Raw genomic sequence first — 22264 nt, 5'->3', positions numbered from 1 at the left:
GGATGTATTAGCAAAGGAAATCTCACTCAGCTCTTGCAACTCAAAACAAGGGACATGTTTATTCTGTGTGCATGCTATAAGTGCACGTGACTCAGCAAAAAGGACTCAGGAATGAAGTTCAGATGGAAGTGCTTCCAAGGATAATACTACCCTTGCCTCTGTGTAGCAGAAGAGACAGTCAGTTTTCAGATGCTATGCCAGGCACTTCTCCAAGAGGCAACAAAAACACCTGGTATCAGAACTAGTGCCCTGCTTCAAGCCACAGGAAAGCTTACTGGAATGGCTACTGAGATGCTTGGGCAAAAAGAGGCCTTTCTATCTAAGCCCATTCTTGGAAGGGACTGAACCCCTTTAGCTGAAGTTTTAAAAGCCCAGTTTGAAGCATGGCAAATTTCAGCTCTAATAGCATCAATTTGTCAACGGCATACACAGCTGAGGCACAACAATATAACAGGAGATGTTAAGCAACCTCAATCGTAAGTGCACACTGCCAAAACCACCTGTGTTGCAAGATGCACTCAGCTGGGTTCAGTGTCTCTGTTTTCCTGCCTGCTAAAGAAAACAATGTCTCCAGGCTCTGAGATTTAATCTGTCATTAATGACAAAACTCCATTAACCAAACTGGAAAGGATAGGTTAAGAGAATAGGACAAAAACAAGAAGAGAAGTTTCCTCAGACACACTTTTGCTGTCCAGGTGATAGTGACTGTCATGAAGTTTTTGACCCACCTTGGCAAGTGTGGTTGTCTTCTGACAGAACAAGCCCCCTTGGACATTCACATTGGTATGTATTTTCTACTTCAATACAGGTATGGCTGCAGCCTCCATTGTTGTTGTGACAGCCTTCAATTTCTGCAAAAGAAAAGAAAATCAGCACACACTGCTTCTCAGGCAGCTGTGTGGCAGCTACACAGGCCTCAATATACTCCTGGCTAACAATCAGTGTGACCAACAGAGAGCTCAAAGAAAACAGCATGATGAGAGTTTGCTTCCAGTAAAAGGTGGTGGAAACCTATTTTTAATTGTACAATTTCCTGTGTTTGTCATTTCACCAGGAAGTTAACAAGGAATTCTGTGAAAAAGCTTAGCAAAATAAATCACATGCTATAAGTGGCATATGCAAGAAGGCTGAATAGGCAATCTTCAGCTTGGCCCATTCTAACTTCTGAGACATCCCCTGAAACTAAATTGTAACAGTGTTCCTTACTTCCAAAAGGTGGGAGGAAAATCATCTCAGAACTTGCACCATGAGGACCCATACTCACTCCCTTAACCTTCATCAGAATTAAAGCCCTGAGATGTGCAGGGGAGGAGCCTGAGGAGAACAGGCTTGCAGGTAGCCAGCTCCTATTCCCATCAGGGAACATCAGAGAGAAGATGATATACTCCTTGTCTGTGGGTTTCCCAGCTGCAATGGAGGTGGGCATACTGGATTCCTGCATCCTCCTTGTATACTGAGGATGCAACTCTGCTTGTAGGAGCTTATTCAGCAGGAATTTTGTTAGTTTCTGAGTTTTAGGCTTAGAGGTTGGCTGCCCTGAGATGCGTTACGCCAGGGACAAAACAACACAAGTTCACAGTGTTAGGGCAATTCCCCTCCTAATTTTCTACCATTCTGAAGCATAGATCTCTAAAGGTCCCTTCCAACCTCTACCATTCCATGATTCTATGATAGAAGACAGAGGGTAGAAAAGCTAATTGGAGGACTTCTCATGTCATCTTATCTCTGTTCTGTTGATGCGAATCAATTCTCTGAGGATCTGAGTTTTCATGTAAAACATATTCTGAGCCACTACGGCTGCAGAAAAGAGCCTGAAATGTCATCCTAATGCATTCTAAAGACTGAAAATCTATGGCAGGTAAGGCTATTTCCAGTGGCTGTTGGCTTTCTAGTATAAAGAAAATACGAGTATCATGATTTTTAAAATAAGCCTTCACTGCTTGTTTTACTAACCCTTTGCAATGAATACTATTAGATATTCTCTGTGAAACACTAGTACATATAATATAAACAAATCATAACCACAAAATATTTCTCCCTAAGCCTGGCATCAGAAATGAGTGTGGTTTTCACTTACTCAATCTTACACATGGCATGGAAAACAACAGCCTGAAAGCTCCATTTGAGTAAAAGTAATAGGTAAAGCATTATAACAGAAATTTGGAGATACTCTTAACCCCACTCAGCCTCACCAGCTCATGTAATCAAGTTAAATCTTGTGCATTTGTTCTTTTTACCAACAGCTGTGAAGTGATTCACAAGTAAATCACATATTCTGGTGGCTCACAAAGCTGAGGGCACATCTTTAGAAATAAAACTCGATAACAAGATTGTAAAAATCCCAACAGCAGTATTAAACTCCTGAAAAGCAGCATCTTTCTTACAGAAGGGGAAATCAAGTATCAAAGGCCAAAAATCCAATTTTGGAAACAGCAGAAACAAGTTTGTTTCCAAGCACAGACTACTCCAGCCCTGTCAGAAGAGTGCAGTGCTCAGGAACAAAAATTGCACAGCTGATTTATGTGACATCCCACCAAGTCAGAGCAGGATGTGGAAAGGACAAAGCCCACAGACCACTTCTAGCACCACACAATTTCACAAGTGCTCAAGGAGCACTCTGCACAGCAGCCTTCCCCAGGGAAGTATCATTGTCTGGATGACTGATGTTTTATTAACAGAGCTCAGAGTGCAGATTTTCACAGAAGTGAGATGAAATGTGCTTTGGTATCAAAAAGGGGGAAAATAGGGACAAAAACTGCAGCTTGGAGCCATCTCTCAGTGAACCATAAAGAACGGCAGAGTCCAGCCCAAAATTATGATGGCAATCCCTCTCTCCCCTTGCAGCATGGATGTCTGCCACACAAGCAGCTAGTGTAAGGTTGTGTGAAGGCTACAGATGCATTAATTTCTGGCAATTGAGTAGCTCAAAAGTGAGGGACATCTGTAGCCACTATTGTTGTGTGAGGCTCCATGGTATCTGTGAACACACACCTCAGCAGCTTTGTCAGTGAGGGGCACAGTGCTCTTCCCCACTGACCACAGAAAACACCAGTCTCCAGTCAATTTTTGCTATGTTTTCATATTTCTGGCTCAAAGATGTTTGTACATTGTCAGTGATAAATCAAACTTACTATTTGGTCTTTAAGCCTGTGCTGAGCTACCAGTCTACACTTATCAAGGGTTTTCAACCTGGCTGTGCCACCACTGGAAAATAACTGTAGCAGCTGCACACAGCAGAGCCCAGAGATAACCATGTACAAAAAACAAACAGCCAAAAGCCCTAGTCTCAAATCTAGCTTCTGCTTACAGACTGGCACTCCCTCTCTTCAATCTCTATCCTGACAATACCTCATACCTAACAGTAGCTGTCAAAAGAGCTACATCTGCCCCCACACAACTATCACACATATCTTCAGAGCCAAATCCCAGCATCTCTAGCAATAACTAGTTTTGTCTGGATAACCAGTCTTTCAGGTCCACTGCTGCCTCTCTCCCTTCAAGGAGATAAACTCAAGCAAATCCTAACAGAAATGAAGAAGGCAAGGAGAAAAATAAGGAGACTCCTTGTTGCTTGATGAGAAGGTTATTTCAGTAATAATCCTACCAGCAAGTACAGAAGTGATATGAGTGACATTTAATCCCAGCTGCAAGGAACCAAGAGAGAACTAGTGCTGCAGGGGAATGGGAATGATTGCTATTGTTCCAGCAGACTGTGATAGCCTCACCTTCACAGGTTTTCCCATCGCTTCCCAGTGTGCGCCCGATGCCACACTCACAGCGGTAGGAGTTCTTCAGGTTAACACAAAATTCACTGCAGCCTCCGTTGTTCTGCTCACATTCATTTTCATCTGAAAAACCCCAAAATAACCCCCTGTTGTTACACGGCCCCTGATAAACACACAGCTGGGAAAAAGGGGCTGCTACAGGGCAGTGCTGGTCAGGCCCTGGACTGGCTTTCCTGACCTCATCACCCGGATCAGGGCAACAGAGATGAGTAATCCCACAAAATAAAGCTCTGAAAACTCCTCCCAATTTTCTCTTTTAAAGGCTGAAGTTCCCCTGTATCTCTTTGCCTTTTTTTTTAAGGTACTTCATTCTCTCAGATCCTCATTTTTCAACCTGATTTAATCTCTGTGTGCAAAAAGTGAATCAGAGAGGAAAGAACGGTCATTGGGATTGCTGACCCACAAAACTAACAATTTCTCTTAGATGCCAGAAAGTTGAGATAATCAATCAAGGTTCGCATGGGGTTTCACCAGAACAGCCTAGAAGTTACCATTTACTAGATGTCAGAAGTTTAAAACCAAGAAAAACCACAAAAGACCATTTTGAGAGACAGGTCAGAGAAGAGCTCTCTTAGGTATAAGTGGTCCCACACATACACAGTACCTGCAGCTTGCAGCTGGTGGTGTCTCCTTCCACAAGCAACATGAAGGCAATATTTTTAGCCAAAGAAATAGCTTTGGGAGGCAGGAAGCACATCCAGGAGGCACACACACACAGACACTTCCCTTGCCACATATGTGATGGGCTCCACATTTTCCCTTCTAACAATAAAACTGAAGCTCCTTAAAAACAGAATGAAGAGGGAAAGGGCTATGGCTACTGGCAAAGGCACAGAGATGCTGTCAGAAGGTCCTAGAGCTTGACTTGCTCAAGAGCTGTACCTAGAAATTCACCTTGCTAGTCCTCCAGCACACAGCAGATCTGTCCCTGTTCTTCCACATCAGTGACAACCAGCACTTCTGGGATACAGGCTGGGACTGGGAGAGCACTGTACCAATTTTAACCATGACTTACTAGAACATGGATTCAGGTATTCATGAGGCAATGCACCAAATTTCTGGATCCATGACAGAAAGTCTTAAGACCTAATCTAACCCCTAAGTTAAGTTTGCAAATGAAAACGTAACTTGGGATCAGCAGTTCTACTCCGGGATTGAAAGCATACAATGTACTGAAGAGAAGCCAGCCTAGCACAGGGAGCTGCTTAGCATTACTGCAGCATCTTCAGGCCCTCTTTTAGGGTGAGCTGGGAAAGGAAGGATATTCTCCACACAGGAAAGGCACAGGAAAGGCTACTACAGATCTGGTTAGTTTCTTTAGAAGGCTGTCATGGTTGGTCTCCAAGATGTGGTTGAGCAACTACTCAGCACAACAGAAAGGCATCAGAAAGATGAGAGACGTACAACAGGAGAGGCTGCAGGCAGGTAAACCAGTGTGATGACTACAGCTGAGATGTTGTGTCTTCTGGTTATCCTGAGGAGAAGCAGCAGTGCAGAGATCCTGCCCAGCCTGGCCATCAGGGAATGAAGGCAGCTGCAGCACATGCAGCCAGGCTCAGGCCTCTTGCATGCCTCCCTCCTGCAGGAAAACCTTTCTTGTGAGCCTCCCACACGTTTATCAAGCATTGGTGACCATCAAGGGCACTTCTACAACTAGAAGTCTTGCACAGAAGCAGCTAACAAATGTTTTTAATTAGCTGAGAGAGCCAAGTCAGCCACTTGGCTGCAGAGATGAGGAGCACCTTAAGCAAAATCTTTCTGTAGAGTCAGCGTGAGGTAGTGTAAATCTGCAGCAGGGCCAGGCTGTTTTCTCCAGAGACTACAGTGACTGTGGTCCCTACCCTGATGCCCACAGACATGAGGAGCGTGAAGAATGAAACCACCCACATCAGCTATAGTCCAGATGGAAGAAACTCATCTTCCACACAGCCTCCTGGACCTGCTTTCTGCTTTCTACTTCTCCATCATGACCTCCTGGTCATGCCACGCTCTGCCACTGCAGCCATCAATTGCTGCCCCCCTGAAAACCATCTTGTCATTTTTCCTAGAACCACTGTGGCTGTGCTGGGATTTACCATCCTTTGGCTCTACTCAAGCCTCAGGCCTTGAACAACACCCCACAAGAGCAGTAAATACAGTGAAGCTTAATGTGCTGCCCTATGCCAGCCACAGAAACTTTTCCTGGAGAAGGAGAAATTTAACAGAGCAGGCAAGAGGAAATGTGCAATGACAGACTGCACAGCCCATCCTGAATACTGATGAGACTGTAGTGTGATCTCACAAAGATACTCTGCTGCTGACAGTGAAGCTGCTGCCTTCAGCAGCTGGATAATGCAGGAAGCAAATCTAACCTCTGTACGTGTGTAGTTCCAGGGACGCCATGGATGGGATTGGTCATGGGATGTCACATCCCACCTGGCAGGGAGATATCAAGAACCGTTTACAGAACCAGCAACCTGTTCTAGGCAAGGAAAAACCTCTATGGATAGTTTTCCTTTTTTTATACTGCTTTGTGAGACAACAGATTGAGATGTGGGCAATGAAACAAAGGGGAAGGAAAGCATCAGGAAGTGACACAAGTTATTTCTGTCCTTACCGAGACACGTCTGTCCGTCAGGTCCCAGTGTTGTCCCTGGGGAACATGTGCAGTCACCAGTGTCCAGGCACTGACCCTGGCAATCCACCACATCACAGATGTCATAAAAATCTAGGGCACGACAAGCATGTTGTCAGCACAAACCACTGAGCATGCAACAAAAACAATGTATTTGTACCGTCAGCATCACACCTTGTGTCTAGCCCATCAGTTACAGAACTAGCCCACATTAGCAAAGCCGAACCACTGAAGCTGATGAGAAACAATCTAGTTTAATTACTGTAAGTCAGAGATGCAAATTTTGGCTTTGGTAACATGCCAAGACAAACCACAGGGCCCACAGAGAGCATTAAATCACTGTGGCTAGGTCAGCTATAGAAGATTTCCACTAGCTGAAGAAAGACTAGAATTCACAGGGGTGAAACTATCTGATCAATCTCGTACAGACAGGCTGCCACCTGAGAGGCTTTGGGGTGAGAAAGCCAGCAAGCAGCCACCACCTCTCAGGTCTGTGGATGTTTGCTACCTCTCCCACATCCTGGGGGCAAAGGGGCTTCAGAAGAGCCATCTCAGCAGTTACTCACGCCCGCAGTACGCGTGGAAGCAAACGCTGGGCTTGGTTAAGTGATACACGTAGTAGCCACCCGGGCAGGCCTTGACGTCGATGGTGGTGTTCCAGAGGCAGCAGTTGCCGTTGAAGCTGGCGCAGGCCTGACGCGGGACGATGCCGTCGGCCTCCCGCGGGTGGCTGCCGTTCAGCCAGATGGGCGCGTGGGTGCCGCAGTGGTTCTCCGGGATGCAGAAGGTGGGCATGGCGTCGCCAGCCATGCCTGTGAAGCGGTACCACTCCCCGTCGATCTGGCTGTCGCACGTCGGCTGTCCATGGGAACCGTTGATCTGATGATCCGTGTTCCTCCAGGGCTCATTCAGGCTGATGTAGGCAGAGCAGGGGTCCAGGGCTGAGTATGCAGTAAAAGACGAGAGACAGCAAATAGCTATCAAATCAGGTTGTTGCCTGATAGTTGCAAGGAATGAAAAACAATTTCTGTTTCTGTTCTTGACTTTACAGAATCCTTGTGATAGAGAGCCCTGGGGAGAAACAGCAATACCAGCCAACTATTGCCTTATGAAAAATTCTGACAGCTCGGCTTAAATGTCTTGGAAGAATCAGTAAATTAACAGAGCTCTTACAACACTACACAACAGTCTGACTTGCTGTTTAGCTGCTGTAAAGTATGACAGGGGGAAAAAAAGTGGATCTGAAGCACAGGTAGTGATCATGACATAGACAATATGTCCTGGGAGCACTGAATCTAGGCTAGGACTTGCACTCTTTGTTCAAGTACTAACTGAGCATCTGCAAACCTCTCCTGAAGTCACTGGTAACTCTCTTCCATGCCTTGGAGAAATGGACCAGACTTCAAATAGGTTATGCAGTCTCTCTCAAAATCCATCGATAGCCAGTGTCAGTCCTCCCAGCTGAGTTGCATAAGCCTGAGATCACCTTGCAAAGCACCAGTTAAAGCGTGAACTGCAAGATATGCAACAAGAATGCTACATTTAAGGTGTACAGCAAGAAAATATTCCATTTCAATTATTGTATCTCCATATAATTATACAACATCTCTAAGCATAATTGATCAGCTCCTACTCATTTCAAGGTACAATTTTAAACAGCTAAATATAAGAACTGTTCTTCCAGGTCACAACAAAGTTAGATCTACAGTGCAGCAGGAAGTCTCTAACCTAGAGTGTACGCTTAGAAAGGTGAGGTAGGAGAAAAAAACCCTGCTTCATCTACCTGGGGTTTTGTTCTCTGCTGCATCCCCTATAGCTATGTACATTTATGCCAAGGTGAGTTCAAAGAGCTGTAACTCAAAGCCATGCACTCTGTAGAATTCTGAAGCAGGACAAGAAAGAAGGAGCAGCCCCTTTTATTTAAACATCTACTTAGATGTGCCCTACTCTCCTTCAAAGACTCTGTTCCCCACTTCCTTCTCTGCCGAATGCTAACCACCTGCAGGATTCACACTATCTATTGTGGTCTTGTGAGATGTTGCTGCCTCCCTGCATCTGAAACAGCTTCCCCGTATCTTTTCATTTACTATCTTAAAACCTAGAGTGCATGAAGGTCAATCAGGACTTTCTGGGGAACAAAACATCCAACTCTGGGCACAGACATGCTCCTTGAGAGCCTGCAAATCCTCCTGTTTGTGAGTGAAGTGTTTTTGAATGCATGATATGAACACATGGACTTCCTGGTATGTGCATGTCTGCTTATGCAGTGCTCAGGGAAAGAGGCCCTTTTCAGAAGCCTTTCTGAACCTCCTGCAAACAATTAAAACATAAGAATACCATGGGGAGAGAAAAAAAAGAATTAAAGTGTTCATGTAATTTTCAGCCTTCTCCTAATTAACTCTGATTTGGCAGCTTCCTCACTGAAAGTCCAGAGGCTTCATTTTCACTTATGTTTAATATCAGATTAAGCCCTACTTACCCACAACTAGTTACTCCCTATTAAGTAAAATGAAAGCTAATTCTGTCTTGAGTAAGGAAAATGGATTACCATTTTCTAGAATTAGGCCAATGAAAGCAATCATTCTGATTAAACACATTTCAGACTGCAACACCCTCTACTCTCCATGCTACATTTCTTAAATTCTAAAATTGTGCTGTTTTGTTTAAAAAACAGGGTGATGCAATTTGGAGAAGAATGAGACATGACATTGCTTCTGTTAGAATGCTCTGGATGCAGAACAGCCTTCTTGGTTCGGTATTTTGATATGCTCTGCTGGCTTTAAAGTGGGAACTCCAAGCGCTTCAGAGAAGGAACTTCAAGTCATCCTTATTTAGCTACATCCTCTGTAGATATCTGTCCCACTGACATCCTGTCTTGATATTTCTCAGAAATATAACATCTCTCTTTGCAAATATCCTTACACCTTCCTTAGTAATAGAAACATTTTGTTTGGCCTCAAAATCCAGCATAAAAGGCAGGAGCAGCTGCTGTACTCAGAGTGCTGCAGCACTGCAAGCAGGCCCAGGGAGTGTGAATCTGGGTTACAAAGGGAATCTCTAGTGCCATTATTCACACAACAGACAGAGCAGCTTGGCTCCCACCACAACCAGCCTAGTTCAGCAGCCTGAGCAGCAGAGAGGGGAATGCAGCAGGAAATCTCTAATGAGATTCACCAGGCAATCCCTCATCAGCTTTTGATTTCACCTGCCTCTCCTTGCCTCCCCTCACCCAGAGTCAGCAGCAGCACTGTTAAATTCCATCCTCCAAAAATTTGCTTGACTTATTGTGATAGGAAAATATAGGTCCTGCCTTTTCTTTGCAGACAGCTTTAGCTTCCTATGGGCTTCCCTCAAGTATAACTCACTTGGCTTTCAACAAGATAATTTGGTATGGCCTTAGAGTGAGTCACTGACTAAGATTAAAAGGTTTTTGTGTTGTTGAAAGCCAAATAAGGCAGGAATGCCCTGTCAGCTTCCCAGCTGGACAGCACCAAGAATATACACAATCTCATTAGCTCTCATATAGTGTAATTACCTTCATGAAATATACTTTGTAGATTAAGTCTGAAAACACTCACCTAGGGGGATCACGTTGTCTCCTAACCATTCAGAAGAGAATTTCAAGACAAAATTTACTGAGATGAACATGCAGCAGCTCAGAGGGAGCTGGAAGAAGGCATTTCAGGGAATGGGGTAGCACACTCTCACATCTTCAATTCCTCTGAGAGCTTTGAGCAAGAGTGAAGTGGTGGTAAACAAGCAGAAAAAGATGACGGTGCATTTTGAAACACTGCAGATAATCATAGCTGCCCTCGGACTGCCAGCGCTCCCTCAAGCCAACCTCCCTGCACACACCAAGCAATCTTTGGCAGCACACTTGACTGAAAACTCATTTGAGTTTTTGAAAAAAAGAACCTCCACAAAAATATAGAAGCAACCAGTTCACTTCTCATGTTTTTTCCTCAAACAATGAAAGCACGGGAGGGTGTGCACAAGACATATAACTATCTCCAGCTCCCTCTCTTTTTCATTTTTCTTGGCTCCATTTTTTTCCTCCCCAACACTCTTTCCATGGCCTGAGGAACCTGACAAGCAGTAGCTATAAAGTAAAGCTTTTCAATTTGTAATCTTGATGATATCATTAGTTCTCTAGCTGACATGCTAGCATATATATCAGATGACAAATCAGGCTCTAGCGAGCATTCATTCTAGCAAGGCCGCCGTTCTGCACAGAGACTAGTCCTCAGGGTATTGTGTAACTGGAGGTCTCTGCTCTGGCAAGGCTAAGTAAAGAAATGAGCAGCACTGCACCATGACACTAAACTCAGTTAAGACTTGTCAAAGAAGCAACATAATATCTACTCATAGAGTCTCTAAAGGGATAGGAAAATCCCACAGCGCCTTGGCTGCAGAGTTTCTCCCAACCAGTGAGGTTTCATGCTCTGTGACAGAAAGATCTTTCCAACTGGAAAGAATTTCACACCAAATTCAAAGAAAAAAAATTATTTCTCACATCTTCCAGTTTTTCACTGAAGAATATGAAGGCTCAACCTTGAAGATAGCAAGCAGAAATAAGCTTAAAGGCAATGCCTCTTTACTCACCCATCAAAGACACTGGCTGCAACTGGATGACGAAGCAGACAGAAAAAAACAAGTACTGGAACATTCCACTCAGCCAAGGAACAGTTACCACTCAAATAAAAGAAGTTTGAAAGCCCTTCCACAAGCTGTGAGTCTTGCAGCCTTCCTCTTGGTAGAGCTTCTGACTCCAAGCTTTCTAAAGAGCAAGTGTGATAGCTCTCCTGGAAGCTTATCAGAGGAAGAAGCTGAGGGGATGTGGGGTACAGCTCTAGCCTTGACCTCCACAGAGCAGCTCTGCCCCTTATTGACAACAGAAATACACTGACTGATCAATCTTCTTTTCTGGCCTCAACTCGCTATTGTTTTCTGGCCTAACTGCCCCACAGTGACACCTTCACTATCTTATCTGAGAAGAATTCTAACCAGGGACACCCGGACATCCCGAAGGGATGGAGAAGAAGAACAGATGGGTGCTGCTTGTTATCTCTGCTCCTTCCACAATTCATACGACTTCATGGCTCCCCACAGGCAGAAAACACAAGCTGGAGAGCCTTAACTGCAGGAAATAGTGGCCAAAGGAGGAGAACCAATCCTTCCGAGCAGAGATTGCAGATGAAGGCTTGGAGCAGAGCTACAATGGAAACATCAGTCAAAACGAAAGACTCCTGTCCCACAGGGAAATAAGTTGTTCCTATGCTATAGAAAGACCCTTTCCACTTCTAGTCACATAACCTGACTGTTCCAGTGAGATTATCAAACAAGGCAAATAAATACATTTTTTTCTGCAGCAGTCTTCTGAATTTGTCTTTAAAACAAAACTAGAATCAAGCCAGCAATCAAGAAACCCAACATGACTGAATTAGCTTTCACGCAAAACTCAAGCAAATGAGAATCTCTGCCTTCCTGGTTCAAAGCAAACCAGGCTGTGTTGCAGATCATAACCACAAGCTCTGCCTATAGATGAGATGTAGCACATTGAAATCTGTTTTCTACTGAAGCAAAGCAAACCCCTTAACTGGCAATGAGAGATACCGTGGACAACATGAATTAGCTACCACACCAGGTAGCTCTTATTATAGAAAGAAGACTTAAAGGTCTGTTTTCAGTACATATATACGGACACATAAAGGTCCCTCCCTGCTTATGACCAATGGTCATGCAGTTCTACTCCAGGCAGAAAGCTCACCAAGGCTACAGTAAGTGCACAACCAAGCAAGTGTAGGCATTTCCCCATTTCTTTTGCACCCTGCATTTCTGCAGCAGGCTGCTGTAAGGAGTGACAGCAAGGTTTATCCAGTTTGCATGGGACAAGGAGTCGAGTATTTGCCAGCTTTGTAGAGACTGTACCTTATAGAAAGATATCAATGGCCTCTCTCTATCTGGGTGTTCCCCTGGCAGTGAAGTGCAATATGCTGCTCTGCTCTGCCCCAGCAGGAGTCTTTTTCAGTGTTGAATGACTCCAAGGAACAACAGGAGAAGCTTTATAAATGACTGCCATTGCTCAAAAAAAAAAGTAACAAAACAATTCTATGTGGCTATATTGTGCTGACCGCTCTGCAGGACCAGAAAAGTTTTTTCATCAACAGGAAAGGAAAACAAATTCAGTAGGCAAAGCCAGCAAGGCAGATAACTCTCAAAAGGGGATTATGTGAATTCCCAGCACAGAAACTAAAATGGAACAGAAACTAAAACGGCATGCCACGGGAAGTTATGTTTTGTCGTCTTCATTGAGAGGTTGATTCATACCTATGATCCTGGGTAAATAAAACTGACAAGCTTGAATTGAATTGTCTCTCTGTATTAGAGGCACGTCTCTGAACTGTTTCATTACTAGCTGCTTTTATTTTTGTAGATGGCATTCCAGGCCCAACACTAGTAATGTTTTGACAGCTATATGTAAGTGACTGACAGTTGACAATTAGCATAGGGAAATGAACTGCATCATAGCAGCTTTGAGCCTCAAAGGTGTCACAAACAGCAAGTTCTCCAAAATGGATTAAAGCAGATCCCCCATCATTCCCAGAGATGACACTGTACCACATCACCTTAACATCTAGGCTAAAGAAACAGCCTAAAGCTGGAGAAAATTCAGCATGCAGCCCCTAAACATACCTGGGATCCACAGCAAAAACAAAGACCATCTCAGTCTCATCTCAGAAGCAGCACCAGCAGAGGCAACTCCTGCATCAGCACTTTCTTTTTGCTTTATGTAGCTCCATCTATCTCACAAACAAATGGTAGCCTGTATTAGAGTAGGCCACTACAAATTTATGCCTCAAGGAGCTGGAGCAATTATTCCTGCAAGTACAAAAGGGAAAAAACAACTCAAAAGACCTTCCTGCAAAGAGATTCTCTGGCAGAGAGGAAACAATTCCAATAGTGTACTACAAGATGCTGCAGACCTGTGCTCTCAAGGTAGATTTGGTAAAACTATTGTTCCTGACCTCCGTTTCCCCACTCCAAAGATGAGTGGGCCCGCCTTACCAAGAATCAAAAAGAATCAGGATAAAGTCAGTACTTCTTAAAAGTAGTCATAGGGTTAAAAACGGGAAGGCAATCTCAAAATGGAGGCCTGGGATGTTATTTTGGTACCCAAGAGCCAGAATCTTTTAAACCTGCTACTAAGCCTGGGTATATCTATTCTTAATGAAAGAAAGGATGCTAGTTTTGCAGATGGCAACCACACTTCTTGCCCATCCCATAGACTGGAAAGGCTTTATCCTCTTTACACAAGAAACTAAAACTCTTAAAGCCTTAGCTAGTCTGGAAAACCTTTCATAATAGACTAACACATAAAGATGCTTTCGTGTTAGCTGAAGCTGGCCTTATGTTTGTCAGAGCCACCTCTCAAGACACACCAACGCTGGATGGAAGCAAGGTATGTGAAGAGCCACTTTCAGAACAGGACTGTCTCTTGCAGCCTGCCTAGGAGAAGGAGGTGGAAGAGCTAATCAGCACTTCCTGCTGCTGAGAGAGGACAACCTGACCCACACCACAGACGCCCCATCTGTAACTGATTTGAGGATGTATGTTCACAATAAGCCTTGACAGGCTGCCAAGATGGACTGCACAAAGGTCAAGGACTTGGAGATAGGCCTTGTTGCTGTAAACAACTTGTCCTGGGGGACAGTGCCAATGGGAAGGGCTGTTGAGATCAGGGAGTGAGCATGAGTTTGGTGAAAGATGAGCAAACTCACCACAAGAAAAAGTAAAACACCAAGAACCCATTAAAATCTGACAAGTATATGACTCCTAGGGAGAGTCCTTTCCCTTAGTAGAGCTCTGTGATGGAGAACTTGGTGTTTTGAGTGTTTTTCCACAGATCCTACAGAACCCAGCATATTTTCCATGATGCTCAATTTCTAGATGAAGTCATTAGGGTATAGACAGCATACTCATACCCACAATTGCAAAACTAGTCAGAGGCAGAAGCAGGAGTAGGATCCATCTTTTTCAGAGCCACAGTGACACAGCAGAATCCCACCTTCCCCCATACATTAGAGCTTAGTTGCACTGCAAGTTTAATTTCCATTCCTGTAATTTATTTTCATCCCTTTAACATCAGAATAGACACAGAATTGCTTTTTTTTTTTTCCCTAAGGGAATAACTGGAATGTCTTAGCATAGGTAGATACATCCTTTGGACATAAAAATCTCTTTCCTATGTTAAAGTAGTCATACAAGGTGGCACAGAAGAATGCAAACAGCCTTTACAACTCCACACAAAAAACAGAGAGGAGATTAAAGAAATTGTTCCACTGTCTCAGAAAGACAGGGCAACCTGGCCAGCTTCACTTGACTGACACGGTGCCAAGTCTGACAGTCAGAAGCACCTTTAGAGCACCACTCAAACCCTCTTGGAGCCAGCACGGAAGACTAAGAACTTGCAGCAAGGTGATCATCACAACTGTCAGGCAGAAAAGGTTACAGGAGGAAAAAGAGGGTTATTTCTTTGCTCTTCATGAAAAAGAAGCCATGAATACCTTCCCCAGAGAAGCTTGCAAAGTAGAGCCTTGCAGGCAGGGCAAAAAGGGAACCTAATTCATTTCTCCAGACGATTTTGAACTTGACATGTACTTATTTGAAAGCTCCCTCATAGAAAAAGAGGGAAGAGAGGTTAACCAAACGACTAATGAAATTAGTAGAAAAAGCAGCATTTGAACAACTGCAATGCATACTGCTCTTTGTCCTTCATAGGGTCTTAAGGATGCAGTGTTACATTAAGATTCAAGCAGCACTGCTTGCTCATAAAGTGCTGCCAGTGGGACAGGACCCTATTACCTGCCTGGCTCCTAGGCATGAAATAGCTACTACAAGAGAGTTTGCTGATGTTGATATACAGTTCTACATTAGCATTCAAGGGCAACAAAAGCAGAAGCACCAAGAGTTGAGTTTGAGGTCTGTGGCATATCATCCACCCCTGGCAGAGACCACATGTACACTGGTGGTGCAGAGAGGAGACAAGAGAGCAATCTTCCAGGGGTACAGGCTAAGGAGATCTACCAGACAGCCCATATTTCAGGGTACAATTGTAGGCTCTTATTTTACTCCTTTTCCCATGTTATCTCTAGAACAATGCTAAAGCGTGTGCAGGAACAATTTTGTCACAGCATTTTCTTCCTTTCAAACTAGAGATATTGGTTCTAGCTATCAAAGTCTTCAGTTCTTCTGGATGCCAAAATTAATGGATGACATTATGCAACTGATCCAAGCAATTTGTCTAGGGAGGGCAGCAGCTCATCTGTATACAGCAGCAGACTAAGGGTGGCTTAGAGGAAGAGGGTTTGTCAGCATTGCTGAACTTAAATCTCAACAGTGATTAAAGGCAGATCATGACTAACAGCTTCCAGCCCCTCCCCTATAAGTTGGTAAAACACCTACATGAGCTGGCTGTTTTAAAAACCGGCCAATCATGGATTAATTTTTTTTGTAAACAGTCAATGGACATGATCAAATCCTTCTGGCACCAAATGTCTCATCCTAACATCCCATAAAGTTAGGACAAAGTACAGTCTGCTGATGCACGAAGTTAATGAACAAACGATACCTCACCATGACAAATCAGACCACAACCATTCACGGGCCCAGAAAAAAGTAACAGAAGCTTAAAATCTCAGGTTTTCTTCTGAAATGGCACCTGAACGCAATATAGAAGTAAACTGATACCACTTGGTATCTTTTAAGGTCGCTGTGCAACCTGACACACATCTTCAGATTTCATCAGCCTCCATGTAGAGCTACTACATTGGCCAAACAAAGGCAACTCTCTGTTAGACCCGATATCTCTACCTCTACCTCACCACCTCAACTGCTCCCGACATGACTGTGTGCTGCAGCTAGGCGTGGCAGCAAGATCTCCATCCAAGCGTCTTCAGGAAAGCTATTATCTGCATCACCACAGCCTCAGTGATGTAAGGTCAAGAAGAAACCACCTAAACAAAAAGAAATGGAGGAAACTAAGCTGTCACAGATAGAAGATTCTCTTCTCAGTTGGGGAAAATAACGTTATCCAAGAGCACCAATTCAAAAATTGAATAGTTATTTATTGTTCCAGAAGTACATTGCTCTTTTATACATATTTCATAAATGATACAGGATTTTTACACATGTTCATTTTGTTGTTTCTTTTTTTCAAGAAGGACTTTTCTCCCTGCTCCCTCCCTCATCCCAAACGCACACCAAGGATTCAGCTACAGGATCGTGTTCATTTTTTTTCCCTTTAAAACTCATCACACAAACACGATAAAACAGATAAAAAATAGTCACACAACGTAATTAAATGGAAAGACAGAGGAAAAAGGGAAGGGAAAAAGAAAACAACCTAAGAAACATGCACCCATTCGGTCCAACATGCCATTGAGTGAGAAGAGGCAGCAATCCCAGCTGTGTTTCCACATCTGCAAGGCACCTGGCGTCTAGTTAATACTATTTTGTTTTTTTCTTTCCTTTTTTTTTTTTAAACATGGTTCTCCAAAAAAACCCCAGAAGCCTCTTTCTATGACACAGTGAGGAGTAGTAGTGAAACACAAAAAAAGTAGCTAGCTTGTCTGTATATAAAGCTTAGTGCCCTTCTCCCACCTTCATCTTGTCTCCACAGAATTTATCAGTAGAATGCCCAGACTAACCTGCTTTGAATGAAATGACATTTTATCTCGTTAGAAATAAGTGAGCCTTGGCTAGAAGAGAGGGCAATGGCTTGACTTTCCTTCCTCTATTTCTTTTAGCTAAGAACAAGAGATGTCATTAGCCACTCCTAAAAAATTCTGACCTGTGGACACAAAATCCATTTAAAGCTACTTAATAAGGGGAAAGTGCTAGAGAACTGAAACAGTTCTGTGTCTTACACTGTTAAGGGCCCCAGGCTTTCAAAAAGCCTCTGGGCAAGGAAAATGCTCTGACCATATATGAGACCTTTTATCCTATTATACAAGCAATCAAATACAAATTTAATTACTCCATGTTCCAAAACTGTTCATTTAAAAGGAGGAGTCATAATTCTGCAACAGTTTCATATCCTTGAAGCCTCTGTAATGTTATAGTCCAGGTGGCTACCAGATTTGGGGTAGGAAGAGGGAAATCTCCCTCCCTTAAGACTGAATATAAAAAACCTCTCATGCAATGCTGCCATCAATTTCTAGAAGGAGCTCAAGGGCATTGGGACACAAAGTTTACATAGTTATGGAATAATCCAAAATATCAATGATCAAACATCCAGAAGAAAACACATTCCTTCTCTCACTTGGCTACAATCAATCTGTGCTACAAATAAGCAAAGGAGGAAGTCAGTGGAGCACATGGGGTGGGCTGGGAAGGGGAAGCTCACGGTTTTCCAGTAGAAAGCAGTCTTGTAGGAACTTTATAAAAGAGACGGGGTCTGATCAGGAGTGTGCGTGTTAATGGCGGTGGAGCGCAAGTTCAGATCACCAGCCATAGCTCCAGTGGCTTGGATTCTTTGTTCTTTTTTGTCTCCTTTTGTTTTTTGAGAGAGAAAGAGAGATCTGAATCAGGTAAAGGAAAATTTAAAAAGCTAAGCAGGCTGCTGGTGTCTTATGAAGAGGCAGACCCTGCAAAGCTGGAAGAAGACATCCCTAACACCCCAGCATGACATTCTTTTTGTGAATCCCCCCAATCCTGTATTTGTACACAATTGCCGTTCAGACAGTTTTTAAATGTGACTATTTGCCAAGCCCTTTTCAAAACTAACATTCCACAATGTCCCATCTTCAGATTAAGAGATTTCCCCCCTACAGTCCTTTATCTTGATTCAAGGTAAAAACCCTCCACCCCCAGACCACCACTCAGCTTCCACCTGCAATGCTTTAATTTAAAAGGCAAGAGCTATGAACAAGTTTTTTGCTGGGGTTCAGAGCTTCTTTGCTGATCAGTCCTTTTCATCAATTTGCTGGATGGGCAGGTGAACCTGCAGTGGATCTCGAAGCCTCTTAAGGTCCAATTCTGCCTAAAAGTAGAAGACACATTATAAAGAACAAACTCTCAAGACACCTTCCCCGATACCATCCTCCTTTACAGAACAGAAAGCTTTTCCATATTTCCTTGTTTTTCCTGTCCAGAAGGGAAGGAAGCATTCAAAAAGCAAACCAAAGTCTCAGGCTCTAATTTGGAAAAACCATTCTCAGCACTTAGACTACTGCTCTGTAATTCCCTAAACTTGTCTATGTGCAGCCACTTAAAAGGAACACAGCAGGGAAAATTGTATCCCCTTAAACTCACTGGAATCCCATTTTTTTTTAACAAGGTTAATAGGAATGGTTGATTTTAGAAGAAAAAGTTCCACAAAAATACAGACATCTAAGAGTGTTGGTATTCAGCATGGCATGAAAAAACCCAGAGGTCTTCTCATGGGTTTTCTCAGGAAACCAAGAAAGCCGATCCCTGACCTCCCTTATTCTTCTCGCACAGCTCCTTCTCCAAGGCAGGAAGAGAATACATCTCGCCCTGAATATCCTACACAGTCATTTCCAGAGTCTGGGAATAAACAGATAATTATACTGGTCAGTGGAGAAGAACATGATAGCTCTGCTTTTCCTGCTCATGCCATCCTTCTGCAGAAAGGCTCAGAAAAATATGAGGAACGATGTCTCCCTGAGTCCTGATGATGACTCTCCTGACCCCACAATGTGGACAGTTTGCTAAGAGTGTTTGTCTCCAGAATATGAGAAATCTGTCCCCACTGTCTCTAATAATGCAGCTAAATTTGTGAACATGATTTTCCAGGTCTGCAACCCAGCACACTGAAGTGCTATGTCAGGTAGACATGAACTGAATGGATGCAAGACTTTATTTCTCTCTAAATCCATCTGGTGTGTAGGAGCTGAGAAGAATGGAAATCTTGAATTAGGCTCTTCTGAGGCATGAAGTGCCTAAAGCAACTCAAGATTTGCCAGCAGCATCTAAAAGGCCCTTACAGATAGTTATAGGCAAGAGTTTCATGTCGATTTACACATCCAGCAGTTCTATTTCTGGGCATATCAAAGCCAATTCAGTGCTTGCACTGGGGCTGTGACAAGAAAATGGGCTGAAAACTTAAGATACACCAATACTTGTTTGAGGTGCATCTATTAATAGTAGCTAACAAGTAGCAAGCAGTAATTCCTTTATTTCTGGAAAAATTGTTACCTGAGCAATTGCATCCTTGAGTTGATTGTATTTCTCTAAATCAAATCGTGTCTTTTTGGCTCCTTTATGGAAAAATAATAAGTACTGTCTGTCTCTGGCATCTGGATAAACATATTCCTAAACGGGAAAAAAAGAGAAGATGGGAATAAAGTCACAAAAGGACGCAACACGGTGTGGTGTCATGCCATCCCTGAAACACTGAGATTTTAAGGTCTGGCAGCAAAGATACTAATTGGTACAGATGATGATTAAAATACCAAATCTAAGTTTAAATATGGCAGAAGTTCCAACCATATTTGGCAGAAACTACTGCAGCAGCCCTGACATAAGCAGGCATGTCCCCAACTCCTGAAATGATGCAGCTGACAGATCCCTGGGGACACCATGCTAGAACATTTGCAGCATCTGTTCTGATGGTCTTGTGACAGTAGAGACTCTGAACCCTCCCTCTCTCATTATTTAGGTGGGATTATCAAGTTTAAATGGGAGCCATGAGACAAACAGTGTACTAGAAAACTGACCCAGAGTCTGTCACAGCTATTGAGCATCCAGAGAAGGACCTTTCATCTGCATGGGAGGCCAGTTCCATGAAACATCTAAACAAAAGTATTTCCAGCAAGATGCGTCTACACCTTTGTCTCTTTAAAAAAGCCAGCATTTCATGTTAGAGAGGTAGGCTTCGCTGAAACTCAGATGGTACCTCAGGTACTCAGTTTATTTGGGCTGATAAACCACAGCACTCAGAGGCTTCCAGTACAAGTCAAAGTGTGTGAGGTTCCACGTGTGTGTGTGTGTGTGCAGAAAGCATTATCTGTCAGCAGATCAACCTGTATAGCTACATCAGTCAATCTCTACACACAGGGCAAAACAGCCAGGAAATCAGTTATGACTGCCACCAGAAAACCCCACAACCAGACACCACCAATCCTGGACGGCACAAATTAAATGAAGTGACAGTGAAGTTTCCATGCGATAAAAGATGGGACAAAGCTACTTCTAACAGATGCAATTTTGCTCTTTTTCTAGTGAGTGGAGCTGAAAGTACGTCTTCTACTGAAGTGTCGATGTCAGCACAACAAGTCCTACCTGGCGAGTCATTACGAAATACGCATACATTGCCATGGCACTACCATAGGTGATGAAATAGGTGACTGGTTCCATAATGTCCCAAGAATACTCCCACCAGGTGAGGCGGGCCAGAATCCCAAACTGAGTGGCCATGTAGGCCAGGCCTCCCCACAACACCAAAGTTGTCCTCTTCTCTGCTTTTCTGCTGAGCTCCATCCTTACCTGCAGAAGACAGAAGCACACACCTTGTATTCTCAAAAAGAATTACATTAATCTGAGACAAAATAAAAATAGTACCTTATGTTAAGTAGTTCAAAACATATGATTTGAGTCTAGATTATGCAGACAAACCAGACTACTCCAGCAGTATCCTGTCATCATTCATATTTTACTTTCATTGTGCTCTGAGTGCCTTGTAAAGTTCATTTACAATTACATAAAGCAAGGAAACAAAACACTTCCACAGAAACCAGAAACAGACACGATTTGGCATACAATTAGTGTATCTTCTGCTTCAGTGATCTTAAAACTACTTGAAGCATGTCAGGGATCTAATTAAAACCTTGACATAAATTAAGGCTGCATTTAGAGGATAAGTAAGATACAATGAGAAACTTCTCACTTTTTCTAGTGGTGCTAGTTGCTCCTTCAATTCCTCTAGTCTCCCTATCAGCTCCTTTTCTTTGTTCAGCTGGTGCTCCTCAATGCACAAGGCGGTATACAACTGCTGAACCAATGTCTTGACATCATTCAGCGTCGTTGCATTTTCATGGCTTAAGAGCTCTAGGAAAAGAAAAGCAACTCCTTTATATGCATGTATCCACAGATCTTCTAGTATTCGCCTCAGAAACTGCTATTAGTCTGTAGAGGAAACATATGAAACCATCTTTTCAACAAAGAAGCCTTTGGGAGAGCTTCAGCACTTTAAGATGATGCGGTTTCTTCAAGAAAAAGGAGGTCTTTAATATTTGACATAACACAAGGAAAGGAGATACAACCATTAAGTTTGCCAGCTATCAGCAGTTACCTCTGACGAATCCTTATGTACAAGACTTGAAGACAAATGAACAACTTAACTAGTATGATCCACCACATCAGCCAGAATGCAGACTACAGACCATCAGTGACCACAGTCATTGATGATGGCAACTGAACATCTTGGGTTACTGGCCCCAGCACATGCAGTCTTATGGTAATTTTTTTTGGGTACCAACAGGAATTGGTTAATTCTCTGCTGTGCTGCCTGCAGGGCAATGAAATTCTCACTCACATTATTTAGTAGAGATGGTAACAGTGATGTAACACATTTCCACACAAAAAGGGTTCCTAGATTTTTGAAGGGGTTTGGAGGAGTGGTATTGCATTACACACTTCACATGGAAAAAAGGCAGACGTACTTGAGCACGGGGGTTGGACTAGATGATCTTTAGAGGTTTCTTCCAACCCCTACCATTCTATGATTCTATTAAAAAAAAAGTTTAAAAATAAATCCAAATGTAGAAATAAACCTTAAAAACATTTTCTAGCATCCTTGGGCTTGTAGCTTAGGTTATCTTCTCAAAATACGATGTTACCATGC

At 43.2% G+C, this 22264-nt stretch overlaps 2 protein-coding genes across 5 annotated transcripts in view; both read right to left on the bottom strand.

Annotated features, from left to right (window-relative positions):
* OIT3 (oncoprotein induced transcript 3) overlaps positions 1 to 16436 on the bottom strand; it is a 28309-nt gene extending 11873 nt beyond the window's left edge. The window contains exons 1-6 of one of the 4 annotated variants that reach the window (XM_062001321.1): positions 16276 to 16436; positions 7747 to 7912; positions 6966 to 7340; positions 6382 to 6492; positions 3726 to 3848; positions 729 to 851 (exon numbers count right to left, since the gene is read on the bottom strand). In XM_062001321.1, the coding sequence (XP_061857305.1) occupies positions 729 to 851; positions 3726 to 3848; positions 6382 to 6492; positions 6966 to 7209 (601 nt within the window). In that variant the 5' untranslated portion in view covers positions 7210 to 7340; positions 7747 to 7912; positions 16276 to 16436. Of the gene's footprint in view, positions 1 to 728; positions 852 to 3725; positions 3849 to 6381; positions 6493 to 6965; positions 7471 to 7746; positions 7913 to 9977; positions 10002 to 11001; positions 11167 to 16275 lie in introns of those variants that run through there. The other 3 variants (XM_062001320.1, XM_062001319.1, XM_010205753.2) reach the window with 3 other exon arrangements.
* Positions 16437 to 16502: 66 nt separating this feature from the next.
* Positions 16503 to 22264, bottom strand: part of MCU (mitochondrial calcium uniporter) — a 93824-nt gene continuing 88062 nt past the window's right edge. Inside the window, exons 5-8 of the mRNA XM_062001322.1 lie at positions 21308 to 21468; positions 20704 to 20907; positions 19618 to 19734; positions 16503 to 18439 (exon numbers count right to left, since the gene is read on the bottom strand). Coding sequence (XP_061857306.1) covers positions 18362 to 18439; positions 19618 to 19734; positions 20704 to 20907; positions 21308 to 21468 — 560 coding nt within the window. The 3' untranslated portion in view covers positions 16503 to 18361. The remainder of the gene's footprint in view (positions 18440 to 19617; positions 19735 to 20703; positions 20908 to 21307; positions 21469 to 22264) is intronic.

This window comes from Colius striatus, chromosome 8 (genome assembly GCF_028858725.1).
Source record: "Colius striatus isolate bColStr4 chromosome 8, bColStr4.1.hap1, whole genome shotgun sequence".
NCBI classification, from domain to species: Eukaryota; Metazoa; Chordata; class Aves; order Coliiformes; family Coliidae; genus Colius; species Colius striatus.
The sequence above is the reverse complement of the archived record's forward strand: the minus strand, read 5'-3'. Positions and strand labels throughout refer to the sequence as shown.